Here is a 22815-nt window from a genome sequence, read left to right as displayed (position 1 = left end):
ACTTGCACCATGTTGTTAATATACCATAGCCATTGGACACCGAGGCTCCTTCCACAGTTTGGCTATCGTGGCCATTGCTGCTAGAAACATCGGGGTGCAGGTGTCCCGGCGTTTCATTGCATTTGTATCTTTGGGGTAAATCCCCAACAGTGCAATTGCTGGGTCGTAGGGCAGGTATATTTTTAACTGTTTGAGGAACCTCCACACAGTTTTCCAGAGTGGCTGCACCAGTTCACATTCCCACCAACAGTGTAAGAGGGTTCCCTTTTCTCCGCATCCTCTCCAACATTTGTTGTTTCCTGCCTTGTTAATTTTCCCCATTCTCACTGGTGTGAGGTGGTATCTCATTGTAGTTTTGATTTGTATTTCCCTGATGGCAAGTGATGCAGAGCATTTTCTCATATGCATGTTGGCCATGTCTATGTCTTCCTCTGTGAGATTTCTGTTCATGTCTTTTGCCCATTTCATGATTGGATTGTTTGTTTCTTTGGTGTTGAGTTGAATAAGTTCTTTATAGATCTTGGAAACTAGCCCTTTGTCTGATATGTCATTTGCAAATATCTTCTCCCATTCTGTAGGGAAATATCAGAAAGGGAGACAGAACGTAAAGACTGCTAACTCTGGGAAACGAACTAGGGGTGGTAGAAGGGGAGGAGGGCGGGGGGTGGGAGTGAATGGGTGACGGGCACTGGGTGTTATTCTGTATGTTAGTAAATTGAACACCAATAAAAAAAATAAAAAAAAAATATACCATAGCCATGCCCAAATACATAAACAAAGACATTACTGACTTAGAAGCCAGAGTCTGGGTTCTTTCTACCTCCATCTCTCCTCCTCTCTTGCACTTTGCATTGCTTTGGAAACCTTGCATTTCACATCAGTTTATTCTCATGTGAAGACAGATGTAATAGGATCATGAGCATGCCAGGCCTGTGGTCCTTGGGCATCCTTTGATAGGCTGTATGGGTACTATTTCTTCCTTTCTTAAGGAAGAAAATATATACTCAGAAGTATACCATCTGAGGTTAGAACTATTTTGTCTTTACACATAAGATTTGATTTTTATCCAACACTAGGAAATGCTATGACTGGCACTGTCCTCATGCTCCCTCTTGGAAATGAATGAGGCTGGGTTGGTTTAATTTAAAACGTTCCGGTAATAACTTTCAGACGTTACAACTCAATTTGATTTTCTGAAGTCATCATGAAGGGAATATTTTAAAAGTCTTACTCCTTTAAGTTTAAAAATGCTCTGCAGAATTAATGTGGCAACAGCCAGCCACCTAGTCCAACCCCAACCTTCTAGAAAAGATATGCCTCCAGGACATTTCTCTAAATGAAGTGTCAAATCCAAATCAAGTCAAATTTTCAGTGCAGGATAATGGACTCTATTTTATGACTTTCTTCTGTGCCCCAGGGGGTCCTTGGGCCCATTACACAGCTGGTTGGTATATATTAGGTATATTAGCAGAGGGACTTGAGTGGCTGTGGGCTCTTTACTTGGTGAAGCCCAAGCCACATTTCACAGGTTCTGGGGTTATTAACGGTGTGCCTGATTTCCCCGAGAATGCTCAAATTCCATTCTGTTATGAATACTTAATAGCAAGGAGAATGTGATTCTTCTCTTTTTAGGGAAGTTTCTGTGACTCAGCAAGCCCATTCTAGTACGATAGGCAAACTGTCAAAATTAATGAGTGCCAAGTGAGATTTGGTCCCTACAGGGAGAAACCTGTTGTGGTTGTAAATTAGCATTAATGCCCCCACGTATTTTGAACATGCTGCATTTTCACCACGGATTCAGGCCTAGTGGATGTCTTTAGAGGAAAGCACTCTGAAAATTGTGTTTTCTGGTTTGGTTGTTTCAACCTTAATCATAGTTTAAATTCGGGGGAGAAGTACACTGAGGTAGATAATCCAAATTTTCTAGAACTGAAAGAAAAGGACGAAGAACTACTGACAAAGATATTTCAATGGCCAAGATTTGTTTGTTTGGGTTTTTGTGCAGCTCTAGGTTAAAGCTGTCATTGCTGAAGGAAAGGGCCTACACAGATGGTGGGTGACCCAGACGAGGGTGGCAAGGCTTTGGAGTGAGCCTCACTCGATTGTGAGAATTTTATATCATTATTCTGCAGTGATATTTAGATCAAAGGTGTCCAACTTAGGGATTTAAAAAGGTGTCCTAAAAAAATAAAATAAAATAAATAAATAAATAAATAAGTAAATAGATGTCCTTTTAAGGGGCTGAACATGGACTGGTGGGTGCTTTTGCCCCCCTTCTGAGAGCACACTCAGCATGTGCCCCTCATTCTTGGAGGAGCCTGGGTCCAAACACAGTCCCCACTGAGATGACTCCTGAGAGCGAGTTCCATGTCTGTGGAGTTCAAACTTCATAAGGTTTCTCATCTCTAACATGAAAGTAGAAACGAAAGCTGCCTGTAAGATTGGTTTTGAGGATTTTTTTTTTTTTAGGATTTTATTTGAGAGAGAGAGGACGAGTAGGGGGAGAGGCAGAGGGACAAGCAGGCTCCCTCCTGAACAGGGAGCCCAATGTGGGGCTCAGTCCCAGGATCTGGAAATCATGGCCTGAGCCAAAGGCAGATGCTTAACTGACTGAGCCACCTGGGCACCCTTAAGGATTTGTTTTATGTTAAAATACTGAACGTAATAACATATTCAATAAATAGTCATTCAACTACACCCAAAAATGAAAGTAGTAGTGGAAGATTTAACTAAATTTAAAGTTTAGTTATGTACTTGGTGTTACTGTCTTGGTAGAAGTGAGGCCAGCAAGCCACAAAAGTTAAGATGATAGTAATGTCATACATGGATTCAGCCACTAAGTGAAGGGGACACACTCTCATCTTTGTACTGCCCAGGACACAAATGTGAGATCTGGGATAACTAACCCTCTTCCTTCTCTCTGGCCTTTGTCTTCTGATCTTGTACAGTGTGTACCAATAAACTCTCTGGTGATTTAAGGGAGCAGGGCTGGAAGGAAATGCATTGGTATGGGATAAAATGGTCTATCAATGTATAGGTGGAATAATTAATCATTTCTCATGAAAGCTAATTTTAGAATGTTTTATTTCACTGAGATTTATTTATTTGTATTTGGTTGACTTCAGTCAAGCAGCCATGTATTTAAGAAGCATTTCTTGGAATTCTATTGCATGCTAGAAACTGTTGGAGGGATTGGCGATCTGTCAGGGAATTCAACCAATCAAATGTCTATCGTTTAGGAACACAAATTTTTAGGAGCGAGAGAGATAATCAAAAAAGCAAATTATACAGTATGCCAAAAAGTGATTGCCATTGTGGAGACATTGGATGAGGGCAATCGGGAGTATGCACAGTGGTGGATGGAGGGGTGAGAGTAAGCCTCGTGGAGAACGAGGGCACTCAGCAAAGACTAGAGAAGGTGGGGGAACCAGCCACATGCTTTCTGGAAGAGGAGCATTCCAGGCAGAGGGAGGAGCCTGTGGGATGCTGTAGGCACTTCCAGAAGGTCTCCTGGCTGGAGGGGAAGGAGCAAAGGGGAGGAGTAGGAGGTGACAGCAGACAAGGAACAGGGAGCATGGGTCCCCCTAGGAAAATGGCGGCTTTTATGCCAGAGAATGGGGACCCTGGGGGGTTCTCAGCAGTGGGGGAGAGACAACCTGACACGTTCGCCTGGATGGCACTGGCTGGTGGATTAGTGCACGTGTACAAGTGGGTGCCAGAGAGCCATGGGGCATCACTGTGACAATCCAGGGGAGAGAGGTGGTGCTTTGGACGAGAGAAATGGTAGAAGAGACGGCAGGTAGCTGATTCTGATCATATTTTGGAGGTGTAGCCAATGGACCCCCTCATGCAGTGAGTGTAAGGGATGAGAAAAAGAGGGGTGTCAAGGGGGACCCCAAGTGTTTGGACTGAGCGACTGTAAGAACAGATGGCCTTTAGCTCTTCTGTTCAAAAATGGATATTTCACGGATGGAATATTTTTGTATGTAACTTGTGTGGATGTAATTGATCTCCTTCTGAAATATTAATAAATATGTGAAAGAATCACATGGAAGAGAGCAGGAAGGTAAAAGAAATTCATGAATGTGAATATGTTCACAATGCTGGATCCCAGAAAATGGTTGTAATGGTGGTGGTGGTGGTGGGGGGACCAGGAAACAAGAGCAACAGTTTACCAGGGTTGCAATCAACCGATTTTCCCCCTTAAAGTGTTAAATGTTTGAGATTCTCAAATAAGGCTGTGTAGGTGGGATTTCTACATCCTATGGTCCACCTTCCAGAGCCTGTGGGGTGCCATTAGGCCCCATGCTGGCTGATGAGGGGTGAGCACCAGTCACCCTGTGATTCATACACATGGGGGGCATTGTTGTACATAAGGGTTGCTTAGGGCTGCTTAGCATGATTGGAATGGAGCGCTCTCTAGCAACACATTCACCTACTGACTTTGCTTTCTATATCTTTTTTCCTTTTTAAGTTTTTCTCCTAGGATTCACCTCTGTATTTTCAAATTCTCTGTTTACACTGAAGTACTTCATTTTTGAGGGTTAGATATCTACTCAATTTTATGGACTCTGAATGCCGGCCCTCCTTATCTTCTACTTTTTTTCATACAACGATATTACCGTTTTGGGTTAAATCAATATTTAGGGTTTACATTATTATAACCATGTAAATATTAGCTACTGCTGAGCCACCTAGCACATTATGAATGCTTTCCTTTTCTATTACAGCTTTGTGTTTTCCCTGGGATTAATAATCACTGACTTTTTTGTTTACTTAGTCTTCACTGCATGTGTAACTAAGTCATCCCCCAAATTCTCTGACAGGACTAAGTACTCCTTTTTAATACATTCAGATACATCAGGGTCTTCAAATGTTTTTTTATTTTTATTTTTTGGAACATCTCTGGGAGCCCTCTCTCTGCACCAGGCTGGACTAATTTCCACTCTACAGCTGCTTTCTTGGAACCTTTCAGGACTCTGGAAATTCCTTTTGTGTAATTCCTTACCTGCATCTGAGTCTCTATCTCCTCTCTATGTCATAAACTTCCCTCCCTTGGTTTGCTATCTTTTTTATACATTCCAGTAGCTTTCTGAATAGGATGCACAAGAGGTAAAATTTTGGGGTTTGCATTATTTAAAAATGTCTTTGTTTGCTTGCTCGATACTGTGGGTATAGAATTCTAGGTCGGTCCCATGACTTTTATAATCGGGGTTCAGAGGTTAAAGATCAGGTCTTCGGCCTTCCTACTGTTGTATGTCAGACAGCAGGTTTGAACTATGGAGAGCCCCAAGGAAGATGGCACCTTTTGTGCAAAGAAATGCCTTTCTCCATCAATGGAGACCTGGCTTGAGTTCTATTTAAGTGTCCACTGCATTACCTATGTACTCAGTCCTGTGCAAGCAGATGACATGCAAGGGTGTAATGTCCCCTGTGCTGCATCCATGGTACAAATGTTTGATCAATGAATGAAGTCACATAAATGAACCTTATCTTGATGAAACAAGGGCAAAAAAGTGAAAGGCTAGATCAGCTGGTGTGAAAGTTCAGATGATGGTGGACACGGGTGAGTTCTATGCAATGCTCCCCAGTGTTCCATGGGAAGACGGAGGGGTATATCATACCTGGAACCCAGACACAGGTTCTTCATGTCACTGCTTTGGAGATAGTAGGCCTTGCTGGTAAGACAAGACAACCCAACATCTAGACTCTGTCATTGTTCATTCATTCTGCCCCTGAAACTCCATTCAAATGGTAATAAAGGCATTTATATGTGATCCTAAGGACAAAGAAGATGGGAGGTTAAGGTGGTGGCAGCCATGAGTTGGCAATGGTGCTAGATGAGTTGCCCATGATTGAACATACTGGAGAAAGCTGAAGAAAGTGACACAAGAGAAAGCCCAAGAGCAGGTCTCTAACTCAGGCTGGTGAACCAAAGGAGCCAGCTGAGACTAGAGTCAATCCTCTGAGAGTCTTTCTAGTTGAAAAGTTTGTTGTTACTTACCACTTAGGCACCCTTGCAGTTATCCGAATGGTCATTCATTTTGTTACCGAAACACAAAGGTAAATCTGTGCATTACCTGGAAAAATAAATTACTTTAAAAAGGAGGCTTATGGAAGTCCTTAGGCCAGAGCAAAATGGAAAATTGAGTACTTCTGAGTTCTAGCAAACGAGAATGACGCTGTACAATGAGATCAAGAAGTATGTGTGTGTGTGTGTTTTTTTTTAATCATTATACTTCAGTGCTTTCACTTAACACTAGAGCCACGATTTCACTTCTGAATTAGATTTTACATCTTTCTGTTGGGGTCTCATTGCAATCTCTGGCTTTAATTTATTTTGTTCTTTAATCATAGGACAGGTGATTCAGTTGGCTTCAGTTAATTTCATTCCATTCCTCGCTTCAATAGTCTCATTTTATTGCTTTGCTTTTCTGTTTGTTTCTGGTTCACAGTGCTATGTTTTTGGACATAATATTTTCTCTCTTCCCAAGTCTTTTCATCTTTAGGAAACAATTTTGTCAACATAGTTATGATGTTAGCTTTATTTCCCACTCTCCTTTCCTGATGATTTTTTTTAATAATAAATTTATTTTTTATTGGTGTTCAATTTGCCAACATACAGAATAACACCCAGTGCTCATCCCGTAAAGTGATCTTTTTAAATTTATACTTCCCCGTGTACATCTGCAGTCATGCTTTTTTCATTAATTTATCCTATTTTTGTTCCCAGATTTCTTCCCAAATGCTGCCAAATGCTAAGGAGTCATTGACATCAGTTTGGTTTATTCATATGCTTCATTGCTTATGGTCATAATTTCCAGAGTGCTTTCTGCTCTTTCCAAATCACTAGCTACTTTCATGCCATTGGAAAGCTTTGAGCCTAAAATGTAAATGTTGGAACATAGCAAAGGACATACATATTATTCATTATAGTGTCTGTATTCTCTAAAAATATACACTTAACCGCCAGCAGTGTTACTGTGAGTGACTTTCATCCATCCAAAGGGACAGTGAGACTTTATCTCTAAAATGAATTCCCTGTACACATATGGAAATAATTCTCTAGAAGGATATTGCAAACAATACTTAGACATTTTCTGAGCAAAAACATTAACATTTTTCTTATTTTTTTCCTCCAGAGATTTGTAAAACACATAGCAAAATTGAGCTTTTTTCCCCTTTGTTGAAAAATCAGTACAAATATTGGATGAAAAGAACATTTTTTACACACGGTAGCTAAATCTCATAAATGTGTTCTTCTTATAATATCTGAGAAATTCGTTTTCTCTGTTACTGTCCCTTGACATCTACATAATGGAATTTTGATGATAATAGATGATGCATATGAAATACAGATTAAATATTGTTCCTTAAAAGGATATTTTTTGGCCATGTACACTATGAAAATCATAATATTTTTTGTACATTTATTCACTAGGAATTTGAGAGCCTCCATTAGGTATGAGTCAGGGTACCAAGTACCAGGAATACTGTTGTGTCATCTCTATGCAGTGCCCCTCTTGTAGATTACAGTTTTTGTGGGAGGACCACACCAAACAACAAAGAAAAGAGTTATGAATGAATCGTGCAGGAAGCTGAGAGGTAGGACACAGAGTCTAGTCTGGGAGGTGGAAGACCAGGAGTACATTTCTAAGAAATCGATGGGTAAGCCAAGATTCAAAGAATGAGTAGTATCTCTTGGAGCAAAGGATGGTGAAGTATTTCAGCAAAGGGTGCAGGATCTGTGAGACCCTGATGTGGGAAGAGAATTGGGGACCCAAGGCACTGGGAAGCCCAGTGTGGAAATTAGTCCAGCCTGGTGCAGAGAGAGGGCTCCCAGAGATGTTTCAAAATATAATGCCACTATAAACATTGGGGTGCATGTATCTCCCTTTGAATTAGCACTTTTTTTGTTCTTTGGGTAAATACCCAGTAGTGTGATTGCTGGGTTGTAGAGTAGCTCTAGTGTTTACTTTTTTTTTCTTTTAACTTTTTAAAAAATTTTAGTTTTTAGAATAAACTCTACCCCCAACCTGGGGCTCAAACCTATGACCCTAAGATCAAGAGTCATATGCTCTGCTGACTGAGCCAGCCAGGCACCTCTATTTTTAACTTTCTAAGGATTCTCCATACTGTTTTCCAGAGTGGCTGCACCAGTTTGCATTCCTACCAACAGTACACAAGGGTTCCCCTTTCTCCATATCCTTGCCAACACCTGTTGTTCCAGTTTTTTTTTTTAAGTAGTATTAGCATGAGATATTTTTATCCTTTTACTTTTAATTTACTTATTTCTTTGTATTTTATAATGAATTTCTCCTAGATAATATATAGTTAGGTCTTGAGTTTTTTCATCCAATCTGACAGTTTCTGCCTTTTACTTGTAATGTTCAGCGATTTACATGTAATGTGAACATCAGTTTAGTTGAGCAATTTTATTTATTTTTTTTAATTTATTTTTTATTGGTGTTCAATTTACTAACATACAGAATAACCCCCAGTGCCCGTCACCCATTCACTCCCACCCCCCGCCCTCCTCCCCTTCTACCACCCCTAGTTGGTTTCCCAGAGTTAGCAGTCTTTACGTTCTGTCTCCCTTTCTGATATTTCCCACACATTTCTTCTCCCTTCCCTTATATTCCCTTTCACTATTATTTATATTCCCCAAATGAATGAGAACATATAATGTTTGTCCTTCTCCGACTGGCTTACTTCACTCAGCATAATACCCTCCAGTTCCATCCACGTTGAAGCAAATGGTGGATATTTGTCATTTCTAATAGCTGAGTAATATTCCATTGTATACATAAACCACATCTTCTTTATCCATTCATCTTTCGTTGGACACCGAGGCTCCTTCCACAGTTTGGCTATCGTGGCCATTGCTGCTATAAACATCGGGGTGCAGGTGTCCCGGCGTTTCATTGCATTTGTATCTTTGGGGTAAATCCCCAACAGTGCAATTGCTGGGTCGTAGGGCAGGTCTATTTTTAACTGTTTGAGGAACCTCCACACAGTTTTCCAGAGTGGCTGCACCAGTTCACATTCCCACCAACAGTGTATGAGGGTTCCCTTTTCTCCACATCCTCTCCAACATTTGTGGTTTCCTGCCTTGTTAATTTTCCCCATTCTCACTGGTGTGAGGTGGTATCTCATTGTGGTTTTGATTTGTATTTCCCTGATGGCAAGTGATGCAGAGCATTTTCTCATATGCATGTTGGCCATGTCTATGTCTTCCTCTGTGAGATTTCTGTTCATGTCTTTTGCCCATTTCATGATTGGATTGTTTGTTTCTTTGGTGTTGAGTTTAATAAGTTCTTTATAGATCTTGGAAACTAGCCCTTTATCTGATATGTCATTTGCAAATATCTTCTCCCATTCTGTAGGTTGTCTTTGAGTTTTGTTGACTGTATCCTTTGCTGTGCAAAAGCTTCTTATCTTGATGAAGTCCCAATAGTTCATTTTTGCTTTTGTTTCTTTTGCCTTCGTGGATGTATCTTGCAAGAAGTTACTATGGCCGAGTTCAAAAAGGGTGTTGCCTGTGTTCTTCTCTAGGATTTGGATGGAATCTTGTCTCACATTTAGATCTTTCATCCATTTTGAGTTTATCTTTGTGTATGGTGAAAGAGAGTGGTCTAGTTTCATTCTTCTGCATGTGGATGTCCAATTTTCCCAGCACCATTTGTTGAAGAGACTGTCTTTCTTCCAATGGATAGTCTTTCCTCCTTTATCGAATATTAGTTGCCCGTAAAGTTCAGGGTCCACTTCTGGATTCTCTATTCTGTTCCACTGATCTATGGGTCTGTTTTTGTGCCAGTACCACACTGTCTTGATGACCACAGCTTTGTAGTACAACCTGAAATCTGGCATTGTGATGCCCCCAGATATGGTTTTCTTTTTTAAAATTCCCCTGGCTATTCGGGGTCTTTTCTGATTCCACACAAATCTTAAAATAATTTGTTCTAACTCTCTGAAGAAAGTCCATGGTATTTTGATAGGGATTGCATTAAACGTGTACATTGCCTGGGTAACATTGACATTTTCACAATATTAATTCTGCCAGTCCATGAGCATGGAATATTTTTCCATCTCTTTGTGTCTTCCTCAATTTCTTTCAGAAGTGTTCTATAGTTTTGAGGGTATAGATCCTTTACATCTTTGGTTAGGTTTATTCCTAGGTATCTTATGCTTTTGGGTGCAATTGTAAATGGGATTGACTCCTTAATTTCTCTTTCTTCAGTCTCATTGTTAGTGTATAGAAATGCCACTGATTTCTGGGCATTGATTTTGTATCCTGCCACGCTACCGAATTGCTGTATGAGTTCTAGCAATCTTGGGGTGGAGACTTTTGGGTTTTCTATGTAGAGTATCATGTCATCGGCGAAGAGGGAGAGTTTGACTTCTTCTTTGCCAATTTGAATGCCTTTAATGTCTTTTTGTTGTCTGATTGCTGAGGCTAGGACTTCCAGTACTATGTTGAACAGCAGTGGTGAGAGTGGACATCCCTGTCTTGTTCCTGATCTTAGGGGAAAGGCTCCCAGTGCTTCCCCATTGAGAATGATATTTGCTGTGGGCTTTTCATAGATGGCTTTTAAGATGTCGAGGAATGTTCCCTCTATCCCTACACTCTGAAGAGTTTTGATCAGGAATGGATGCTGTATTTTGTCAAATGCTTTCTCTGCATCTAATGAGAGGATCATATGGTTCTTGGTTTTTCTCTTGCTGATATGATGAATTACATTGATTGTTTTACGGGTGTTGAACCAGCCTTGTGTCCCAGGGATAAATCCTACTTGGTCATGGTGAATAGTTTTTTTAATGTACTGTTGGATCCTATTGGCCAGTATCTTGTTGAGAATTTTTGCATCCATGTTCATCAGGGATATTGGTCTGTAATTCTCCTTTTTGGTGGGGTCTTTGTCTGGTTTTGGAATTAAGGTGATGCTGGCCTCATAGAACGAATTTGGAAGTACTCCATCTCTTTCTATCTTTCCAAACAGCTTTAGGAGAATAGATATGGTTTCTTCTTTAAACGTTTGATAGAATTCCCCTGGGAAGCCATCTGGCCCTGGACTCTTGTGTCTTGGGAGGTTTTTGATGACTGCTTCAATTTCCTCCCTGGTTATTGGCCTGTTCAGGTTTTCTATTTCTTCCTGTTCCAGTTTTGGTAGTTTGTGGCTTTCCAGGAATGCGTCCATTTCTTCTAGATTGCCTAATTTATTGGCGTATAGCTGTTCATAATATGTTTTTAAAATCGTTTGTATTTCCTTGGTGTTGGTAGTGATCTCTCCTTTCTCATTCATGATTTTATTAATTTGAGTCTTCTCTCTCTTCTTTTTAATAAGGCTGGCTAATGGTTTATCTATCTTGTTAATTCTTTCAAAGAACCAACTCCTGGTTTTGTTGATCTGTTCCACAGTTCTTCTGGTCTCGATTTCGTTGAGTTCTGCTCGAATCTTTATTAACTCCCTTCTTCTCTTGGGTGTAGGATCTATTTGCTGTTTTTTCTCTAGCTCCTTTATGTGTAAGGTTAGCTTTTGTATTTGAGTTCTTTCCAGTTTTTGAATGGATGCTTGTATTGCGATGTATTTCCCCCTTAGGACTGCTTTTGCTGCATCCCAAAGATTTTGAACGGTTGTATCTTCATTCTCATTAGTTTCCATGAATCTTTTTAATTCTTCCTTAATTTCCTGGTTGACCCTTTTATCTTTTAGCAGGATGATCCTTAACCTCCATGTGTTTGAGGTCCTTCCAAACTTCTTGTTGTGATTTAGTTCTAATTTCAAGGCATTATGGTCTGAGAATATGCAAGGGACAATCCCAATCTTTTGGTATCAGTTCAGACCCGATTTGTGACCCAATATGTGGTCTATTCTGGAGAAAGTTCCATGTGTGCTTGAGAAGAATGTGTATTCAGTTGAGTTTGGATGTAAAGTTCTGTGAACATCAGTTTAGATTGAAATCTACCATCTTGATACTTGCTTCCTATTTATCTATTTTCTGGTCTTTTTTCTTGTCTCCTTTTGGATTAGTGGAGTATTTTTTTAATGATCAATTTCATCTAGCTAATGGATTAATATCTAAGTTTTGTTTTGCTTTACTTTTTTTGTTTCTTTTTTAAGTGGTTGCTTTAGAGTTTGTAATATATGTCTTTAAATTAACATGGCCTACTTCCAAGTGATATTATAGCATTTAATGTGTAGTGGGAGAAACTTATAGCAGTAGATTGTCATTTCCCTCCTCCCACTAGCCTTTGTCCTAATACTGTCATTCATTTTATCTCCATATATGTTGTAAACCCCTAATACATTACTATCATTTTTGCTGTAAACAGTAAATTTTTCTTTGATGAGGTTTTTAAGTGAGGAAATACATTTCTTAAATATTTAGTTACATACATATCATCTTTTGGCACACTTCATTTCTTTCGGGAGATCATAATATTTATCTGGTATTTTCCTTCTGCCCCAAAGACTTCCTTTAACATTTATTATATTTGTGACCTACTGTCCCTGAGTTCTCTTAGCTTATGGATATGTGAAAAGTCATTATTTTTTTTTAAGATTTACTTATTTATTCATGAGAGACAGACAGAGAGAGAGAGAGAGAGGCAGAGACATAGGCAGAGGGAGAAGAAGACTCCTCGCAGGGAGCCTGATGTGGGACTCAATCCTGGATTCTGGGATCACACCCTGAGCTGAAGGCAGACGCTTAACCACTGAGCCACCCAGGTGTCCCTGAAAAGTCATTATTATTTCACCTTCATTTATGAAAGTATTTTAAGCTGTGTATAGATTTTTAGATTAGCAGGTTTTTTTTCTCTATTCTTTTAAAATAATGTTTTAATTTTTTTTTCCTCCACTGTCTTCTGGTTTGCATTGTTTCTGAGAAGTCAGCCATCATTCTTATTTTATTTCTCTGTCTATAGTGTGTATTTTACTTAGCTATCTGGCTGCCTTTAAGATTTTTCTCTTCATCATTGGCCTTCAGAAATATAATGATGATGTTTCATGGTGTGATTTCTTTTCATGTTTCTTCTGTTTGGTGTTCATTGATTTGTGGGATATTTGGAGTTCCAGTACTCATTAAATGTTGAAAATGTTGGATGTTAAAATTTTTCTATATTACTTTTCCCTTCTGGAACTCCAATTTTACATATATTGGGCCATGTGAGTTAGCCCCTCATCTCACTAAATTTTTTTTGAGAGAGGAAGCAAGAGAGTTTGCACATGTGTATGAGTTGGGGGGAAGGGGAAAAGGGAGAGAGAATCTCAAGCAGACTCCCCGCTGAGCATGGAGCCCAATATGGGGATCACTCCCATGTCACTGAGATCAGGACTTGAGCCAAAATCCCAAATCAGATGCTTAACTGACTGAGCTACCCAGGTACCCCTCACTATTTTTTTTTGTTTGTTTGTTGTCTTTAGACCTTTTTTCTTTGCTTTTTGATTTGTATAGTTTCAACTGTTCCATCTTCATTCACTGACATTTTCTTCTGTAAGATCTAATCTGCTGTTAATTTCATTTGCATGTTTTCATTTCATATATTATATTTTTAATCTCAAGAAATTCTATCTTAGCTATTTATATGGTCTCCATTTCTTTCATCAGTATGCCTTTGCTTTTTCCTGCTATTTTGGAGGTATTGGGAGATTATTTATAACAGCTACTTTATAGTCCATGTCCATGACTGCTAGTTATATCATTTCTCTTTTTTGTGTCTGTTTCTATTGAACGAATCTATTCTTGATAATAGATCATATTTTCCTGCTTGGGTCCACTTTTTTAATTGAATACCAGACCTTGAAAATGTTACATTATTGATTACCAGATTTTGTTCCTTTCCATGAACTAGTATTGAAATATGTTTTCTGGCAGTGAAGTTACTTGGAATCAATTTAATTCCTTCTGAGATACATTCAATGTTGTGCTGATACACTTCTGAGTTCTCTATCTGATACCCCATGTATTAGTTCTTTCCACTCTGGCCAGCTGGAATATGAACCTGTTTCTCCTCCACATGAGCTTCAGGGATTTTCCACTTGTTCCTTTCTGGTGTTCCTTATCCATAATTTCCTCACATACATGCAAATAGCTAAAGACTCATTGAAGGGAACCTTCTTTGGGTCTCCGGAACTCCCCATCTATGCAACTTCCTTCTCTCTGGCTGTAAATTTAGTGGTCTTGGCTTCCCCACACCTCACGTTTGGTCTCCTCAGCTCAGAAATTCCACCAACATCTACTTAGGTTTCCTCTTTTTGAAAGGATTTGGGAACTCTCTCCAGGCAGTAAGCTGGGAACTTGTAGGGCCCAGTACATTTGTCTCCTCTTTTTCATGGTTTACAGTTCCATATTCCCTGAAATGTTTACTTGTTGGAGGGTAAATCCAGTTCCTGGCTTTTTGTTTGTTTTATTTTATTGTGGACAGAAATGGAATTTCATATTTCAGTGTTTTATACCATTGTGAAGTTTTATCCATTTCTTATTCAGGAGAACAGTTGCACCATTGCTTTAGTGCTGGGGAATAGATAGAATAATTGAAATATATTAGAGTTAAATGCATAACATATGAGAATACTTTTATAGCTTGCCGTGGAATTATTTTATAGAAGTTTGGAATGCTTTCCAAGTCATTATGAGACCATTCCTTTATCTGCTTCCAGATCATCTGATCAAAATGACACTAAATTTCAAAGCAGTTATTCAAACATAAAAACATTTTGGAGTCTGAACCAGTGAAGGGTTCTGCTTTCTAGATAATATTTACCTAAGGCTAAGTTATATCCCTTTTCATTTTGTAAGACCTTTACAGAAGTAGTTCATTTTACTAAGCACATCTGCTCACATATTCTTATAAAATCAATACAAGTATTTTAGTCCTAAATGGCATTTCCATTCAAAATGAATATACCAAATTTGCAAATTGAATGCTCTGTTTTGGTTCTCATGTTTTCTGATTGCTCTGAAGCAGTTGACACGGTTGGAAACCATGGGTTGACTTCCCAAAATGCTATCCTTTTCTTTCTAAGGTATCACTCTCTGGGATTTGGACTCCCAATTTCATAATTTCTTCTTAATCATCAGGATGGATTTTTATTTTTCAATTTCTTTAAAATATTTAACTTAAGTATAGAATATATACATGAAAGTGTACATATCATAGTGAATAGCTCAGTGAAATTTTCATTAGTTTAGCACATCAGTGTACCCAGTACTCAGATCCAGGAAATGAACACAACCAGCAGCCTGAATGCCCCTATATCTTTTTATTCTCTATACCCAGACCAACCTGTGATTCTTAACATCAAAGATTAGTGTTTTCTGTTTTTATGCTTGGTATAAATGGAATAATACATTATTTACTCTTGTTGTGTCTATTTGCTTTGGTTCAACATTATAGCTGTGAGATTTATATTTTTTGTAATTATAGATTATTTATTCCTACTGTTATATAGTAATTCAGTGTACAAATGCATCATACTATTCACTATTGATGGATATTTGAGTTATTTCCAGTTTGGGGCTTTTACAAATAGCACTGCTATGAATATTCCTGTATGTGTATATATATATATATATATATATATATATACACTTTTTTTTTTTGGTGAGCGTATGCATACATTTCGGTTGGATAAATACCTTGCAGGTGAATTGTTGAGTCATAGGATATGCATATGTTCTGCTTTAGTAGATATCAGTGAGCAGTTTTACACACTGATTTTATCAGATTATACTCTCACCTACAGCATCTGCGATTCCTTTTGCTCCTTATTCTTGACACTCAGTATATCCTATCTTTTCAACTTTAATCATTCAGAAGGTAGTATAGTGGTAATTCCTTATGCTTTTTTAAAATAAAGAATATTTTATCTATTTGCAAGAGAGCATGAGCACAAACTGGGTGGGGGGAGGCAGAGGCAGAGGGAGAGGGTGAAGCAGACTCCCCATTGAGCAGGGAGCCCGACACGGGGCTTGACCCCAGGACCCTGGGATCATGATATGAGCTGAAGGTAGACGCTTCACTGAGCCACCCAGGTGCCCCTCTTCTTGCTTTTAATTTTACTTTTCTGATAACTAGTTACATTCAGTACTTTTTCATTTGGGTAGTGGCTATTTGTAAAATGGCTTTTGTGAAGTGACTAAGTCTTTTGTACATTTTTTTTATCAGATTCTCTTTTTCTTATTGATTTGTAGGAGTTAGTTATGGATTTTGCATGCCAGTCCTAGGTCAGATAGCCTTTGCTCACCTTTTATATATTAAGTATCCCTGAGGATCCATCTCTGTTTTTTTAACTTTTATTTTTAAATGTTTAATTCCAGCATAGTCAATGTACAGTATTATACTAATTTCAGATATGCAATGTAGTGATATCACAATATGTTAGTTCTCATCAAGATAAGTGTACTCCACGGGACGCCTGGGTGGCTCAGTGGTTGAGCATCTGCCTTTGGCTCAGGTCATGATCCCGGGGTTCTGGGATCAGGTCCCATGTCAAGCTCCCCACAGGGAGCCTGCTTCTCCCTCTGCCTGTGTCTCTGCCTCTCTCTCTCTGTCTCTCATGAAGAAATAAATAAAATCTTTAAAAAAAGATAAGTATACTCTTAATCCACTTCACCTATTTCACCCAGCTCCCCCACCCCACCTCATTTCTGACTTTTGTGTCTTCTGGTTCTTTACACTCTCCTTGGTACACCTCACCCAATGGTGGGCTCAGTTTCTCTGATTGTGGCATCTCTCTCTGGGATCTTAGACCCCTATACCCACCTCACTAGTGAGTGGTCCAAGGGCAGTGCCCCCCCTAACCTGAATGAGTCTGATGTCATTGTTTGCTCTACCCAACTAGCTCTGCCTTATATGTTGTCTATTTTTGTTCACAGTGCAATGATGTGGCCAGGTGTGCAAACTATTGAATTTGACCATAATGACTTTTTCTTCTTCCTCCTGCTCATTCCTCCCAAGGCCCTGCCCACAAATTCTGGCAGGTTCACATCAGATGTGTTCATATAGTTTAGAATTCCCTCTATCTTGATCCCACCAATGAGTGGGCAGGTCTTGGATGCCCCCACAGCAGCCTAATCGGACTTCCTGCCTCTAGTCTCCACTCCTTGTAAACTGAGTTTTTACTTTCTAAAACTACAATTAGGGAAAGTGCTTGTTCTGCCTCAGAACTTTCAGATTCTCTATGATTTTTTTTTAGACAGCTATATCGAGGTATCAGTTACAGAGAATAAAATCCACGTGTACAATTCAGTAATTTTTCATAAGTTTACAGGTATGTGTGACTTTCACTGCGGTCAAGTTTAGACCATTTTCATCACCTCACAAAGGAACTCTGCATCCCTTAGCTACCATGCTCTCCCCCTCTCGCCCTCACCCACAGCTCTAAGGAAACCACTCCTCTCCATCCCTGTAGAGTTGTCTCTTCTGAATGTTTCATGGGAATGTCCTCATACAGTGTGTGGCCTTTTGTGATTGGCTTTTTCATTTAGCGTGATATTATCAAGGATCATCCACACCTGTCGCATGCGTCAGTATTTCCTTTCTCATCGCTGCTGAATACAATTCCACTGGATGGACACACCAGCTATTATTTATCTGTTCTTCAGTTGATGGACGCTGCAATTGCTCCTACGTTTGGCTATTGGAAATGATGCTCCTTTTAACACTTGAGGACAGGTCTTTGCATGGACATGTGTATTCATTTCTCTTGGCTATATACCCTCGAATGGGACTTCCTGTTGCCCACAGAAGTAAGCACATGCCTTTTAGCATGAGATCAGATACCACTTATGGCCCAGACTTTATAATAAGCGTCTGAAATGGAAACTTCCTGAGATCAACCTCCGAGCTTTGGTTGGTAGGGTGTCCCCAGGCCTTAGCACAGCACCAGGTCATTAGCAGGTGATGAGCACGTATGTACAGCATAAGTGGATATAAAGACTCCCAGGCTCTCTCTCCTAAATTCTGCATCACTGTTGGTTCAGCCCTGAAGTTCCTGTTATCCTATATCTTCTCACTTCTCTCCATCTGGGATGACTCAGTGTCCTAACATTTTTACGTCCTCTGCCTAAAATCTACTTTCCTCTTTTCTTCTGGACAGTTTCCCTCATCTTCCCCAGTTTGGGGTAGTAGCTCTCATTTCTGCTCCTGTATCATTTTGTGAATAATTCCTCCACAGTACTCAGCAAAGAATTAGCACCAACCTCTTTACTGACCAGGGCCCCCTCTAGAGCAAACAAATCCTTGTGATCTGTACCCTGACTCACGTGAATTTGCATTCCTGGGCCCTTGCATGAAGCCTGGAACAGGGCAGGTGCTCCATAAATACCACTGCAAGCAGGAGCATTCGTGTCATTGCTTCCTATAACATTTCCTTCATGTGTCTTCACCTCGCCAGATCTGGTTTTTAAGGAAAGCAGTGTAGACTTATTTTTCTTTTTAGCGTAACATTCTTCTTTATGTTGTCACTGGAGCCCTGCTTATACCATCTGTTATAACGATATAAAGTGTGAAGAAATCTGCAGATGAAAGAACAATCCTCCAAAGCCCCTTACTTCAGCGTCCTTAGTGTCCGTACCCCAGGATTTTATATGCCTTAATTTTGCAGCAAGATTATGCCAAATGTTTTGTTTAGCTTTCAGTTATTAAACTGCAGTTAGTTTCAGGGAAATTTCACACACACGTAATTCACAGTGAGATTGCCCATGCCCTTACTGGAGGGAGCAAATGTTGCTGTATTCAAAGTGCATGCAGCATGCCATAAAATGAAGTACTATTATTTAAGCAGATGGATGGCCCCTTAGATGGAAGAAACAGAAGCTGCTGGAATGTAGTTTGGGTTTTCTCTTGCCTGTGGCCATATGATGTGTATCTTAGAGAATGAGTTTATGTTACATTATTAAACCCGGTGGTGTGAAATAGAGAGACTAATGCAAAATACCTTTAAAAAAATGTAAGGAGAAGTGACAGTAATCCCCTGTGGGTCACTTATCTCCTTAACTGCTAGGATTAAACATTTATTTTGCATTTTTCTCACAGTCATTTAAATAATTTCGCATTTATGTATGAAATATTTCTTACATACGTTCAGTTTTCAAAGACCTGCTATTCTTAACAAGGCTACTTTTATGAGACACGAGAATGAATTCAGATATGACTAAATTTTATTTAGTTTAAATTACCCAAATCCAGTTGACAGAAGAGTCATGTGGGGAGGGAACAAAAAGGAATCTGGGTGGAATTAATTAGCTCGAAGAGTGACAGTTACCTCACTCCTAACAATGTGTTTGGGGTGATGTCAGTTTCCTAGAAAGCTCAAATGTAAAATCACAGTGCCACTATCAGCATTTTTATTTGAGTTGAAAGCTGTAATGTTTAACTATTAACTGTGCTTCCGATCTGAGCCAATTTCTTAGTTGGCAATAATTTTCATATTCTGATTTATGGAGCATTGCTAAAGTCTTTAGTTATGGTTGGGAGAGAAAGCCATCAAACAGTTACTACTTGATGAACACCCCTGGCTGTCTTCTTTTTGAGTAAATCTATCGCTTTTACAAAGTGGATTTTTTCCCCCTGCCATCTTTTGATACATGGCATTCCCTCTGTTTGTCTGTTCAGAGACAGTCAGCACTGGGCCCAGTGGGCAAGCTGGTGGGCACTGCCCGGAAGAGAGATGAAGGGGAAGTGGGTGGATGTTCAGGTGAGATGTCCAGGGGATGCTGAGTCTCATAGACACAGCTTCCCTGGGAATTAGTTGGCTTTATAGAGTAAAGGCAGCCATATAATGAGATTAAATCTTCATCAGAAAGACTGAATCCTGCATCTGTGACCTCCTGGCCCCGAATCCTTGGTCAAGCGACAACCCTTCTGAATCTCCACATCTTCTTCTGCAGAGTGGAGGCTACACTCATCTGGCACAGATGCTGTTCACAAGACTAGAATTACATCTTGAGTATCGTAACATCGTCTGATACAGTACAGGTGCTCCATAACTCATATTCACACCTCTGCTTAGTGAGATTAATTCCAAGTATCAAGGGCTTCTTTTCTCTCTTGTGAATATGTGCCGAGGTGTGCATTTGTTTCTGGGAAGTCATATATAAGCACAAACATCTGAGAAGTGGGTCTTTGTGGCATTTTAAAATCTTCCAGTTAATTTTTGAATTCTAGAAGTTGTTTCCTCTGTTCGCGTAAATGACACTGTGTGACTGTTTGTTCCCGAGTGCAACATAAGCCCTAGTAAATGAATTAAAAAACCAAATATGTGTGAACTGGTTTGTATACATTTTGTTTGTAGCAATGAACACAGAAACAATTTAAATAACTAAGACCAGGAAAATAGTTTAGAAAATCCTATTAGATAAAAACGTACATCCACTATTTACTTGTAAGGCCTGTATAAGAAGTATGGAGTTTTTGTATATGAAATAACAGAGAATGAAGCGTAGCCTACCACAAGTGCATTATTTTACGTATACACATTATTACACAGAGTAATCATGTAGGCACACCATGTAGGCCGATGAACCTGAAGAGGAAATATGAAAATCAAAACAGAAATTGTCACAGGCTGGTGGAATTGACTGATGCTTCGGTCAAAGTTCTTTATATTATTGCTGCACCTTTTCAATAAAAAAGAAAAGGGCATCGTTGATTGGACACTATTTTTAGGAAACCAATTGTGCTTTTTAAAATGTTTTACCTGTAAATATAGATTTTAATTTTTAAAAACAGTGTGACTGATTTCATTCAAGAGTATCTCTCCACGTACCTCCCAACCAGAGCAATCTGGTCAGAGAGACTGGACCTCATCATTCATCCTTTTAGCTTCTGTTCATCCAGCACCTGTTGGGTGTTAGGCTGTGCCCTCTGGGGAAGAGCATGAACAAATGGTGACATCGTTCTCATGTGGCTCATGTTCTAGAGGTAGAGACCAGCAGTAGTGAATACAAAATCCATAGCATGAATCTCAGTAGCAGCCAGACAGTACTGTGGAGGCCGAGCAGGGTGTCGGGAACGGGGTGGTAAATGATCTATTAAAAGCCAACAATCCAGGGGCCCCTAGGTGGCTCAGTGGTTGAGTGTCTTGCCTTTGGCTCAGGTCATGATCCCGGGGTCCTGGGATCAAGTCCCACATTGGGCTCCCAACAGAGAGCCTCCTTCTCCCTCTGCCTGTGCGCCTGCCTCTCTGTGTCACTCGTGAATAAATAAATGAAAATATTAAAAAAAGGTTACAATCCAGGATAACCTATCAGCTTATGCACAAGGTATGGAGTGAGGACAGTAGCTCTTTAGTACCAGCCCCTCTGCCCATTTTGAAGTGTTTCATTTTAGCCAAGCCTGGCGATTGTTTCCCAGAACAACCTCCTGAGGCCAGGCTGACTTGAAGGCCAAGTTCGGAACATGCGCCCGACTGACCGATTCTTGTGTTGTCTTTTTGTAGTTTTCAGTGAGGACCTTCACTCCAGCCTCTACTTTGTCAATGCATCTCTGCAAGAGGTAGTGTTCGCGAGCACCACGGGGACCCTGGTGCCCTGTCCCGCTGCAGGCGTCCCTCCTGTGTCTCTCAGATGGTACCTAGCGACGGGCGAGGAGATCTACGATGTCCCCGGGATCCGCCACGTCCACCCCAACGGCACTCTCCAAATTTTTCCCTTCCCTCCTTCAAGCTTTAGTACCTTAATCCATGATAATACTTATTATTGCACAGCTGAAAATCCTTCAGGGAAAATTAGAAGTCAGGATGTCCACATCAAGGCTGGTGAGTACGGTTCCTCCGCGTTTTCCTTCTGTGGTTGGGGAGGTGGTGGCGGTGGTGGTCGTGGTGGGGTGTGTGTGTGTGATGAACAGTAAGGTGCCATCAGCTGAGAAAACCTAAAGTGAAATCCCTGTCCTCTGTTCATTCTGACACTGCCCGTGACTTCTTCTTTAATATGTTCAAGCATCCTTTGACTGAGTTTCCAAATGCTCTGTGTCCCTGAAACTAAGACGTGAAATTCGTGATGGCAGTGGGGCAGGTGTAAAGTGTAACCCAAATTGTATTGTACTTTGGCTGATGGATGCTCTGACTCAGACTCTCAGGGTCTCAAACCCAGTGTGTCTGCGTCCAGCTTCGACTCCCCATCCGCCCTCCCCATATGGAGGCCTAGAGGCCTAGAGGCAGGCAGTCGGGGAGTGGGGAGGACGGAGGGAGGACACACAGTTGTGAGTCCAGTAAAACCTATCCTATAACTGCAACAGAACCAAATATCCTTGTATTCCCTGTGAAATTAAAAACAAACAAACAAAAAACAAACAAACAAAAAAAAACACATCCTTTTCCACGTTTTTTTCTTTTTTTTTCTTTTTTGACTGGGTCACATGTTGCCAGGATGTTGCCGGTGAATAAATCCTGAGTTGGTTGTGTCCCTTTTAACAATATATACCTTAAAAAATGACATTCTTGTATGTCAACCTGGGAATACGGTCTGAGATTCACAGACATGAAAAAGGTGTACATAACAGAACATATCGTGCGTGTCACATTATAGATTTAACAGAGGCCCCCAGAAACAGACTCACAGCTAGACTCTAGTTAGCAAGCAGTGTTTTAACTTTTTTTTAAACTTCACCTCACAAATACTACGGCACACCGACACGATGTAATGTCGGGGCAAAGAGAAGGTGACTTTGATTGTTGTCTTACGCACCAGGTAGCTGGGGGAGCTTTGTAATAATTTCCGCAGCAAGCAAGGAGGTGCTGCTGGAAGTCTGCACCGCATGAGCAAATTATGAAATGTTTCTGAATTCCTGCATATGATCTCTTTGATGTA

General features: G+C 40.1%; 1 protein-coding gene across 3 annotated transcripts in view; it reads left to right on the top strand.

Annotated features, from left to right (window-relative positions):
* DSCAM (DS cell adhesion molecule) overlaps positions 1–22815 on the top strand; it is a 732791-nt gene that overhangs the window by 100296 nt on the left and 609680 nt on the right. For all 3 annotated transcript variants that reach the window (XM_072807037.1, XM_072807038.1, XM_072807039.1), the window contains exon 2: positions 21447–21764. In XM_072807037.1, the coding sequence (XP_072663138.1) occupies positions 21447–21764 (318 nt within the window). The remainder of the gene's footprint in view (positions 1–21446; positions 21765–22815) is intronic.

This window comes from Canis lupus, chromosome 30 (genome assembly GCF_048164855.1).
Source record: "Canis lupus baileyi chromosome 30, mCanLup2.hap1, whole genome shotgun sequence".
In the NCBI taxonomy this organism is placed as follows: Eukaryota; Metazoa; Chordata; class Mammalia; order Carnivora; family Canidae; genus Canis; species Canis lupus.
The sequence above is the reverse complement of the archived record's forward strand: the minus strand, read 5'-3'. Positions and strand labels throughout refer to the sequence as shown.